The sequence below is a fragment of the Microchirus variegatus genome (assembly GCF_963457635.1).
Source record: "Microchirus variegatus genome assembly, chromosome: 16".
NCBI classification, from domain to species: domain Eukaryota; kingdom Metazoa; phylum Chordata; class Actinopteri; order Pleuronectiformes; family Soleidae; genus Microchirus; species Microchirus variegatus.
In genome coordinates, this window is record NC_139817.1 from 18,977,878 (window position 1) to 18,990,356 (window position 12,479).

At 44.2% G+C, this 12,479-nt stretch overlaps 1 protein-coding gene across 10 annotated transcripts in view; it reads left to right on the forward strand.

Annotated features, from left to right (window-relative positions):
• Window positions 1-524: 524 nt before the first annotated feature.
• LOC310938598 (calcium/calmodulin-dependent protein kinase type II subunit beta) overlaps window positions 525-12,479 on the forward strand; it is a gene marked incomplete at both ends in the record, with an annotated part of 75,001 nt that continues 63,046 nt past the window's right edge. For all 10 annotated transcript variants that reach the window (XM_083903130.1, XM_083903123.1, XM_083903125.1 and 7 more), the window contains 3 exons: window positions 525-586; window positions 7,243-7,337; window positions 8,911-8,970. In XM_083903130.1, the coding sequence (XP_083759256.1) occupies window positions 525-586; window positions 7,243-7,337; window positions 8,911-8,970 (217 nt within the window). The remainder of the gene's footprint in view (window positions 587-7,242; window positions 7,338-8,910; window positions 8,971-12,479) is intronic.

The window sequence follows — 12,479 nt, forward strand, 5'->3', positions numbered from 1 at the left end:
AAAACAAAATGGCTGTGAAGTTTAACTACAGCTATGGCACGAAACTAAGGTATCAAAATGACAAACAAAAGAAATCACTCGACTCGAGGAACAAAGGCTTACGTTGAAAAAGAAAACACTGAGGCTGTGGATATATACATATACATATACATATACATATATATATATATATATATATATATATATATATTTTTTTTAATATATATTTTATTATATATCATATATATTATAAAATAAGTAAAGTTAAAATTGTAAAATAATTTGGAAATGGATAATGTGTAGGATTATGTCTTTGTGTTAAGAGTTCCATTGAGTGGGGTGGGTTTTGGTGGAGAAGGACGCAATTTATCTATTTGCGCCCCTGCTTCCTGACGGAGAGTATCCGAGCCGGGACCGTGCGTGTGTGTAGGTGTGAAGTGGGCGGAGACTCAAACTGAGACAGAGAGGTCCTTCCCGTCCGCAACGACGCACCGCGCATTTCGGACTCGGCACCCGCACCCGTCCGAAGAGGAGGAGGAGACACCATGGCAACGACAACTTGTACGCGCTTTACTGATGAATACCAGCTGTACGAGGAGCTTGGCAAGTAAGTCTTTAACCCCCACAAACACACACTTGCATGCAGCCTGAGAAGCTGTAGGGACGACGACGACGACGATGATGGAGCACATGCAGCATCTGCTGCTGCATCCATTCAAAACAAACAGTTCCTGAGCTCCACACTGCAAATGCAAGCAGCTCCTGAATCCTCTCATGCAGCGTCTTAGTGCCAGAGCGTTTCTTTTTCAATGCACAGCCATCTCACACTCTATAGAGTTATATTCTACTCTCCATGATGAAGATGGGGTTTGCATGAGCACTTCTGGGATCACCCCCCCTTCTCCTCCTCCTGCTCTCTACCCAGAGGCTAATTAGGGACAGGCGTGCAATGTCAAAGAGAACAAGCTGAGGTATTAGGAATAAACTGCCCTCATCATCGTTTTATAGTTGAACCCAGCTTTGCAGGGAAATCCGAGAATAATGCTGCTGCTGCTGCTGCACTTGATTCACAAAGGTTGTGATTTTCTTAACGAAAAGAAAGGGAATCCTCGTCGGATGCAGACAGATTTAGAAAAGACTAAAGAGGCTGTGTACAGTACAGTGACTGCAGATGCAGTCAAATTGGACTGGGTCTGTCTGAAGAGAGGATTTCTCTCTCTCTCTGCAATGTTCCATGCCTGACAGGAACATTCATTCCACAGTCTATCCAGGGGGAAGCAAGTTGGTTTCACTTATTTTATCCCCAAGAGAGGAGAAGATGGGGGGGGGGGAATGATCCAAATTGGCGACCCTTAAAGAGAGAAGCCGAAAGAAGAGGTGTTTATTTTGACTAAACAGAAATATTTGTGGCTAATTAACTAATTGAAAGAAGAAGGGAAAAGACGTCCTTAAAACTGGTGTTCAAAAGTCCTAAAAATGCCACAGACAGAATAATTGTTGTATTTTCTGAGGTAACATTTTCATATAACGGATCAGAATGAGCAGAACCAGGGCATTTTAGCTGTTTTTTTTTTTTTTTTATCATAAGAGCACTCAAAGAATATTAAAGACAATTAATGTGAAGAAGAAAGCTGTTATTACAATCATATAAACTGGGATTGAGCACAGATATGAAGGTCCATCGATGTCTCCTTTTGCTTTAATTTGACTCACTTCACTTTTGCATCTGCTCTCTCTCTCTCTCTCTCTCTCTCTCTCTCTCTCTCTCTCTCTCTCTCTCTCTCTCTCTCTCTCTCTTTGGAAATATTCCATGCTCTCCGTGTATATATATATATATTTTTTTTAACCAGAAACAAGTTATGGATTAAGGGCTTGACAAGTCAATCAACCTGTGTATTGATTGCTCCACTACTAAGAAGCTGCTAACAGGGCACATATTTCATGAATGAATGTAAGGTCTTAAAAATTTGATCAAAGTGGCCTTGAATACGGTCTTAAAATGTTTTGTATATTCTTTTAAACCTGGAGATATACTGTATTTTACTGGATGGTGAAACCCCCTCTATTATGGCGTGTGTGTGTGTGAGTGCGCGTGTGTGTTGATGTGGGTGGTGGGGTGATAAATTAAGGACAAAAGACATGCTGGAGCAACGGCAGCTGCCCTTGCTGATAACAGAGCCTTATTACTGTTTTGTTTGTGTGTGTGTGGTACATGTGTAAAGACTGGAGGATATTGAGGAGGAGGTGTTAAGTCAAGGGCTGCAACAATTTGTTGACATAATTACAGATTAACAAAATCCATCAACGTGGAATTTTATCAGCTGACATGCAAAATGTATTCAATCCGAAAAAGATTTATTCTGATTGCAAACAACAATTCGATCGTTCACTCAGACACAAAATGAAGTGATCCCATTGTGGTGTGTGTATGCTTGTATCAAGCGTTCATTAGGCGCAGAGGTGGCCAAGATATATCGCCTGAAGCCGTGTTCAAGCTTACATACATAAGTTGTTGACTCAATTATTTGACGACCATTCAGCTTTGAGATTCTCCGGATGATGTCGCATACTTGCCCTCAGCCAGAAAATGATCATGTGTGTGTGTGTGGACACCCAGAGCTTTACAACACAAGTTGTGTACTGGGATAAAAGTTGAATGTTTTTGTTGGAGTGAATGATGTGGCACGCTGTTCACACAATTCATGCCGTTAGGCCCAGCCGTGGTGAACTTCAAATATAGTCGCGTCTGTGTATTGTGACTTTGTGTATAAATCCGGTGTGAATGCTGCATTAGTGAATATAAATGAGACAGACAGTGGTAGCAGAGCAGCATCTGTTCAGTGTGAAGCTATGAAAACAGCGCCATTTCGGCAGGAATCCTCGCTGTTCAAATCCATGGATTTACCATGCATCATATATATGTATATATATATATATATATATATATATATATATATATATATATATATATATATACATATATTAGGGATGCAACGGCATGCACAGTTTCTCCACGGTTCGGTATGTATCATTGTTTTTGGGCCACGGTATCGGTACGGTTTCGATATCTTAATATAAAACTGCTCAGACTAGCAAAAGGCAAAATTACATTGTAAAAATAATTAAAAGCACAGATATAATCACACCACAAACTTTAGCCCTGAAGTTATGAAACAAACAGTTCAGCCACTGCTGAGAACGCTGTTTTATTGTAATCTCGGGCTCAGCGAGATCTCTGAAAAAAAAACCTTCTGGTTACATAAACAGCTGTTATCCTGAACAGCAGATTCCGGTTGCGTACATTGAACCGCAGAAGAAGAATAACGTCCGTTGTGGAGGTGTTTCACGAACGACAGTGTCTTCTGACTCTGGGTCTGACTCCGGGTCAAAGTCATAAAAGGGACTGTCGTGAAGAAGCTATTTTTAAACATTGTTAAAACAATGTTTTGATAATGAGGGGCAGTGCATCCACCGTTCCAGAGGGGGGAGCTGCGCTTCTGAGAGCTGGTGTGCTGATTATGTCACTTGCGGGTATTGGCCAATCACAAGACAGTTGAGAAGGCTCTACACTGGCTGGCCAATCACAACACACTCTGTCTTCTGGATGTGAGATTTATGTCTGAAATAGCGCGATTGTCGATCGGCTCGTTTACAGCAACTAGGAGGTTTTTGACCATAAAAACAAGTTAATGTATGTAAGTAGACCTCCATAACTATATGTGCAACAGGACCACTCTATGGGAGCTTTAATACATTTTGAGGGACTGAAACGTACCGAAATACCATTGTTTGCCGTTGCACATTGAACCAAACAGGGTGTACCGAACGGTTCGGTCAAATACAGAATACCGTTGCATCCCTAATATATATATATAAATATTTATAGGTATTTACACACACATTATATATATACCAGGCAATATATCAGGCAACTCGTCACTGGCTGCTTTCATAAAAAGTGAAGGTGGTGGATAGCTTTTTTGCCAAGGGTGACAAAACAAGCAAAGGGCAGAGAGCATTTAACTGTATCACCATAGATCCTGAGAGACGGCAGTGTTGGTCCACTGCCATAAAACATGCTCAAAGCCAGCATTTGATAATGTGCTGCTTTTAATTCTTGGGGTTGAAAAATGTTCCTTCAGGCTGTTCAAATAATTAATACCACCATACCATAGTGCTCCACCAGCACAGAGATGCAGTCATGGGCAGTTAAATCTTATAGTAAGTGATTAATGGGCGATTGAGGGCAGTGTAAAAAAAAGCTTGTGAACCAGTGACTGTAAATAAAGATGGACTGCAGGTCCTCACTTCCTCCCATTATGCAAAAATGAAGCCAACATACCTCGGACACATGCGCTGTCACTGGTTTCATCATTTGAAGTCAGTTTTAATTGCAGTTATTGCTGACATTTTTGTTATCTGACATGTTTTAGTTTTAGCCTTGTTTTAATGTAGACTCAGGAGCAATGGGCACCCCACAATGCTCCTGACAGGCTGTGCGAACGGGTATGAACGATGTGAGATACAAAATGTACATACGTAGATGCACTGTATGAATGTGTGAATGGGTGAATTGCAAAACTGTAGTGTAAAGGCCACATTATACTTCTCCGACTGCGTAATGCGTTATCCGTCTGCGTCACCACGTAGACCACTCGAGCATTTATACTTCTGCGTCTTGGTGACGGATAGGCGCTGCAATTTCCCGCCCGATCAGTAGGGGTCGCTGCGCAAGGTTGTTGTGCTTTTGGCTACAGTGAGCAATGGCGTCCGACGGAGAAAGACTGTTATTGTTGAAACAGCGGCCGTTTGTCACTTTTCTGTGTCCCGGAACGCAGTTTTAAGATAATTTGAGGCGAGAAATTGGCCATTTAGAGTCTAAACATGTGCTGTGTGTGTTAAGATATGACGTATTTATAGTTCGGCAGCGACGAAGTCGGCGGTGTTTAGCTCCGCCTTCTGTGGACGCTCGGTGCTCACTGTGAGCCGGCACAGAGCAGCTTCGCTCGGCCTGTCCTGAGGACCAATCGCAGCTCTTGCCGTCTCCGTTGTCCCTTGACGGAGTGACGGACACTTAAAAAATCTTCCGTGCACCCGGAGACAACGCAGAGGCTCTTCGACAGGTTCTGCGTCGACGCAGAGGACTCTGCGTAGCCTACGCAGAGCACTTTACGCAGGAGTATAAATTGGGCTTAAAGCAGCTCTGCGTGGCTATCAAGACTTAAAAAAGTGCTATATGAATACAGACTTAATACAGATTTACCATGTCTGTGCAGTCAAATGTTGTTTTGTTCTTGAGAACAGACATGGAACAATGTCTCTCACACTCACACCTACGGTCACTTGAGAGTGTCAAATTAAACTCTGTATGTTTTTGGACTTGTGGGAGGAAATCGGAGAACCCAGAGAAAAACCAGGATTCAACACGGAATATTTGACGAGATATTTGTGTCACTCTGCGCTCAGTTCATCAGCAGGTTTTGGATGTAAATGCAGCTCTCCTGACTCCCACCTGCCCTGCCGATAACCCGTCATGTTGACACTCTGCTGTCTTCTCCAAAACAGTGTCAGTGTCAGCCAGTGTCACGCTTACTCACCCTCATCTCCTCATTATGGGTGCTCACTGGAGAGCTTGTGAGAGAGTCAGGGGCTCTGAGAGGAGGGAGTGTGAGTGTTTTGTTGCGTAACAATGCTGAGGTGAGATAAAATTAACTTAGAGAAATGACAGAATGGCTATTTCTGTTTGTCTCTGCTGGGTTTGCTGAGCAACACTCTTGTGTGCACATATATAGACGGTACTTAATACTATTTTTCTTGCCATTAAATGATTCCACTCAGTTCAGTCACTAAGGGCGCTTTCACACCTATAGTTCGATTGCTTTGGTCCGCACTAGTCAGAAAAATATGTGCAGCACTATATAATAAAAGAGTGATAGAGCTACAGAGAACTACATGCGTTCGTGTGCGCGTCATCACTTAGCTCCCATGTTTAGCCTACAGCGGCTCGTCATCAGAATAATCTAATGACGATTGGCCGCTATACCTCCCATTACATTTTAATTTTCCTATTAGGTGGCTCTAATCAAGACTAGATGGAATCAGCACAGAATTGATCAAGTACTTCAGTCTAACAACTGCGGTCATGGCACACACCTACCCAAGATCTGGCGACGGACAAATGTTGTAGCCCTGCTGAAACCAAACAAAGACCCAAAGCCACCAAAAAACTACCGACCCATATCATTCCTCTGCATACTCTTCAAGCTGTTTGAAAGACTGATCATGGCCTGCATCAAGCCCAAAGTTGAGAAAGACCTTACTTCAGACCAGTGCGGTTTCAGAGAAGGGCAGTCGTGCTGTGGAAAAGTGCTAAAGCTCGCAAAGTTCATTGAGGACGGCTTCGAAGCTGGAATGGTATCTGGTGATGTATTTGTTGACCTCACAGCTGCATACACAGTGAACCACCGAGCCCTTCGAACCAAAGTAGCCCACATGATCAAGAACATCAAGGTTGTCCCCATCATAGAGTCACTCCTGACAAACCGTCGATTCTTCATAGAAATGGACGGCAAACACAGTCGGTTACCGCTAACTCCTAGTGCCGGTCCCAAGCCCAGAAAAATGGGATGGTTGCGTCAGAAAGAAACAAAGTTGTGCTCTGAAGCTAAATGATCTGTTGATGCATTGATCAGTTGACCTTTACACCTGGATGTCTGTGATCGGATTGCAATTGGATAGTGCATTACCACATGTAAGTAGAGGTATAAATACATCCGTGGACGGATTATTATCCGATCTACCAAACCAGTTTGGGAGGTGGTTGGAGACGCATTGTGACCAGATTGAACAGAAGAGTAAATCCCTCTGATGCAGCTAAAGCTTGATCATTGTCAGTTTTGTTGAAGACGACTTTTTACCCTGCTTCTAAAAGCAAAGAGGCTTCATGTGTGGCTAACGTTGTTGTTGTTGATATTGCACTGCACAGAGTGGAAGGTGACTGTGATCGGATAGCATAATACTTTAAGAGTCAACTTTGCTAAAGTGATGACGACCACTATTGTAAGTTGAACTTTGTCATAGGGAACGCCTGGTCTGAGAGCTCTGTTAGCACTGTGTAGTGTTAGTCAACCTAAGATTTGATTGGCTAGTTTATTGTGAAGGACAACAGTGAGGTCAGTCTGATGCATCCAGGTGTTTCTTTTGATGCTGATGAAGATGTTAAATAGCAGCTCACCATCTCCTTTCCTTCCTTTTGTTTCCCAGGGGGGCCTTTTCAGTGGTGCGCCGCTGCGTCAAACTCTGCACAGGCCAAGAGTATGCCGCCAAAATCATCAACACCAAAAAACTGTCGGCCAGAGGTGAGAGTGTGTATGTTGTGTATGTCCCTGATTTTGAAAGCTCACATTAGCATATTTTAGCAAGGTTTCACGTCCGTCCCTCGCAAAGAGACAGATGTCTCTTGGTGTTTTTGGTCTGATTCTGTCAAATCCACAGCATCAGAGGAACGACGTCCAAACTATTATAATATGGAGAGGTTAGAATTTTCAAATCAAGTCAAGGTAACATTACCCCCCCCCCTCCCCCCCACACACACACATTTTTATTAATCATAAAGCTATCCTTGCATCACTTTGTTTTGCAGTCTGGCAAATTTTTACCTGTGGCCTGATGGGAAAAGGTTGAAATTCTCCATGTAGTGAGCAGGAGCCATCTATCAAAATGGAACCAGTCATCCTCTGTAACTGTCTTTTTTTAAAGGTTGCTGAAGATAAAATAGATTAAATAAATGAACGATACAAGAGAATGTTATAAAATAATAATAATAATAATAATGATAAAACACAAAGACTGTGCTCAGTTTTATCATTTGTGACAGAATATGCAGTGTCTGCTTACAGTGTTATTTTTATAAGGTATAGTGTTTAGTCTCCTCTCCTATTTTTTTGGAGGGTGTGGGCATCTGGGACAAGTTTAGCCCTCAGGCTGTTCCCATCTGTGTTTGTGTGTCACCACATGTTTACAGTATATGTGTGTGTGCATTTGCGAGTCTCATAACTTTTCATCGGTCACCTTGAAAACAGGTTCCACTTGAATCTAGTCCATGGGGCGGGGAAACCTTCATAACCAGGAAATGTTCCCATCCCCTCAATTTTTAACCAAAAGTGCCACACTCAATTAAATCACTCATGCTGATGTGCACAACTGTAGAAAACACAACAAAATTACAAATTACAAACAAATTGGAAAATACAACATTCTGCATCGAGGTTTTTTTCTGTATGCTTCACATCAGCGGTGTCACATAACAGCTCATACAGTCCGGACATGTTTGTTCACTGTTTCATAATACATTCATACTAACACAGACAAAAGGAAATGTGGAATTCTGAATTGCATTTGCCTCATGACGCCAAATTGAACTGTCTTTTCTGATGTTCCTGTTCCCCGTTCTATGCAAAGCAAAGTGGGCTTTTCATTATCATCAATTCATTCTGAGGCAGTTAAAGAACTTTGGAAGTGTGAGTAAGAATTTTGAACTGTTACCCTTCCCAGGGTACAGCCTGTTGAAAATTATTGTTCCTAGAAAAGGAAGTTAAAGAACAAGAATTGTGATCAAGAAGACCTGTGATTAATAACAAAACTGTAGAGGGCAGCATTGCATCGTTCGGGATAGAGTCTGTCTGAAATTATTGTTCGAAAAAGAAGTTAAAGAACTTCGAAAAGTGATAAAGAACTCTGAATTGTGAGTACGAACTGTGATTAAGAACTGTGAACTGTAGCGGGCAGCTTTAAATGATTATTAGAAGAAGAATTTGATCTGATTGACAGCATGTATATCCTCTTTAAATTAATCAGACCCAGCTGGTTTCACAAGACTTGTTCGTCTAAATCTGATGTCCTTATCACACCCTGCTTTGGTTTCTCTTGTAGACCACCAGAAACTGGAGAGGGAAGCTCGCATCTGCAGATTGCTCAAACACGCCAACATCGGTGAGACTTTGAAATTGTTGTCAGTCAGCACTTCACAATCTTTGCATGCTCTTTTTTTGAAATTATGCTGTTTATTGTGTCCTCTACACAAAGGCAACTCAGTATCTTTTATGCATATTCATTTAGAAAGATTGCCATTTATATAAAATCTGTAGGTAAACTGAAATAAAATTAATTGAAAAATTATGTCAAAATTTTTTTTTTTTTAATAAAATGATGAGTGTTGATCAGAGCTGCTGCGACTTAGCACGTCACCACAAGGGGAACAAATTGACCGAATGTGCCTAACATTCATACTTGTGTTGATGGTGGGAGGATATCGGAGAGCCCGGAGGAAACCCATGCAGACACAGCGAGAATATACACACTCCCCACAGAAAGGTCCCAGACTGGGAATTGACCCCTTCTTTCTGTGAACAACAGTGCTAACCACTACCATCCTATCAAGTAATGGAAAATGACATGCCTGATTCGAACCGAATAGAGTCGAGAGTAGTAGAGCTGAGTTGTGCTCGAACTGTATAATGGAAAAGCAGCATTTATCTCCACTGACAGCAAACGTTTGTAATTTTTTCCATGGATATTAATTTAGCCAGAATTTACAAGTCAAGTTTACAATCTTGACTATACATTTAGTTGCACTATAGTCCTTTTTTTTTTTTTTTTTTTTACTAATTAAAAAGTTTGAAAAAGTCTGAAGATGCCCTGTAGAGCACACACTTTAGGATAATACACTATCGTTCAAAAGTTTGGGGTCACTTAGAAATGTCTTATTTTTGAAGGAAAACAACTTTTTTTTCAATGAATATAACATTAAATGAATCAGAAATACACTCTATACATTGTTAATGTGGTAAATGTCTATTCTAGCTGCAAGCTAGTTTTTAATGGTATATGTACATAGGTGTATAGAGGCCTTCTTATGGTACATTGTGTTTGCTAATCGTGTTAGAAGACTATTGGATGATTAGAAAAGCCTTGAAAACCCTTGTGCAATGATGTTAGCACAGCTGAAAACAGTTTTGCTGGTTCTATTTCATCCTTACTGACCGCCAGAGGCAGTGCCTAAAGCACTGGATATCTCCACCTCGCGCATGCGCATTTCCAGTACCTAATACCAACAGAGGCTGTTTCTCAATATCCATACTTGTGCGTACTTGTCCGTACTTGCGTACTCCCGTACTTGTGAAAACCTCATCAGCCTCAGTCCAAGTTCTGTTCGATTTCTCAATTACGCGAGCAGCCAGTACGGTTCTCATCTCGCACCACCGGCACTTCCTCAGGTTTGCCTTCCGCGGACAGCATTTTCAGTTCAGGGTACTTCCCTTTGGTCTCTCCCTCTCCCCGAGGGTTTTCACCAGGGTTGTAGCAGCAGCTCTGGCACCCCTGCAGAAACAGGGCATGAAGGTCCTGCCGTATTTGGACGACTGGCTGGTATGCGCACCGTCCCGACCCCAGGTGGCCCAGGATACAGCTCGGCTACTTTTGCACGTGGCCCGGCTGGGCCTGAAGGTGAATTTTCAAAAAAGCGGCCTGGACCCAAGGGGTCGTATACCTGGGGATGGTTCTGGACTCGGTAGCTATGATGGCCTCTCTGGCACCTCGGCGTGTGGACGATATCCTCCTCCGCCTTCCCCTCTTCAGGGTTGGCAGGATGGTACCATTTATTCAGTTCCTCCGGCTCTTGGGAAAGCTGACCGCTGCTTTGTCTGTGGTGCCTTTGGGCTTGCTGTCTCTGCGCCCTCTGCAAATGTGGCTGAACAGCCTCCACTTGGACCCCAAGTGGCACGGTTACCGGAAGGTCAGGGTGTCTCGGCACGGTGTGGCAGGGCAGGACTGCCCAGGTTCGGTGGCCGGCCCAGCACCACGTGCACATCAACGTGCTGGAGCTCCAAGCTGTGCAGCTGGCACTCGCTCACTTTCTGCCTCAACTGGAAGGCAAACATGTGCTTGTTCGATTGCACCCGCTGGAGCCCTTTTGGCCAGGGAGAATCTGGTTTCCACTGCTGCGCAGCCTCTGCTGCAGCTCTCCATGGCGCCTCCCCTGCAGGAAGGATCTCCTTTCGCAGCTGGGGGGTCAGGTTTGGCATCCAGATCCCAGTCGCCTCCAGCTCTGGGTTTGGCCGCTTCAGGGCCCGATCCTCTACTGAGGGCATGCACTGCGGGAGTCAGGGGTACAATTCTGAATGCCAGGGCTCCATCTACCCGGGTTCAGTATGAAAACAGGTGGAAGCTGTTCTCTGACTGGTGCAGGGATAAGACAGAAGACCCAGTGTGTTGCTCTGTGGCGACTGTTCTTGAGTTTCTGCAGTCTCTGCTGGATCGTGGTCGTTCTCATTCCACTTTGAGAGTCTATACAGCTGCTATTTCTTCCAGACATGAAATGGTCGAGGGTTCCACAGTAGGGTGCCACAGATTGGTGTCCCTCTTCCTTAAGGGGACACTGAGGCTGCGTCCCCCAAGGACCCTGAGGGCTCCAGCATGGGACTTGCCCCTGGTGCTGGAGGCCATGCTGTCACCTCCCTTTGAGCCTCTGACCCAAAGTAGAGCTGAAATGGCTTTCTATGAAAGCTGCTTTTCTGCTCGAAATTACCTCCGCGAAGAGGGTCGGGGAGTTGCATGCCCTGTCCGTGGCTGATACCTGCCTGCGATGGAACCCTGATGGCTCGGGTGTGGTCCTGTGGCCAAATGTGGCGTTCCTGCCCAAGGTGCTTTCACGTACGCATCTCAACCAGCCTATTCAGCTCGCACGCTTTGGCTCCCTGTCTGAGGAGGGTAGGTCGGAGCTGCTATGCCCGGTCCAGGCGCTAGAAGCTTATGTTGCTACTACTGCCGGTATACGGCGGTCGGAGCAGCTGTTTGTGTGTCATAGTGGCCCTAACAGAGGTTGTGCACTTTCCAAACAGCGGCTGTCCCACTGGGTTGTCGATGCCATCATGCAAGCCTATAAGGCCAGTGGCTTCCCCCCACCATCTGGGGTGAGGTGCCACTCCACCAGAAGTGTCTCTACATCATGGGCGGCGCTGAGAGGGGTGCCCTTGGAGTCAATCTGTGCTGCGGCATCATGGACGTCGCCTGGCACATTCGCACGGTTTTATCGCTGCTCCCCATCTGATCGATGTGATCCTACGAGCTCTGCTGTCTCTGATGAGTGAGGTGGGTGTTGGATTCTTTGTGACTTGTTGGTATGAGTCATCCAGTGCTTGAAATAGAATGAAAGTTACGAATGTAACTACGGTTCTATGAATCCTGGATGACCGCCAGAGCGTCCAGTCACTCAGAATCCTTGTGTTTTCGCGAGAAGATTCTGGGAACTGATCCTCTAACGACACCGGAAGTAATAGCCTACCCGGTATCACGTGGAGGGTCACAGGTGACTATGTTGGTATTAGGTACTCGAAATGCGCATGATAGATAGGAGATATTCAGTGCTTTAGGCACCGCCTCTGGCGGTCATCCAGGATTCATAGAACCGTAGTTACATTCGTAACTTTCGTTCTTTGACAAAA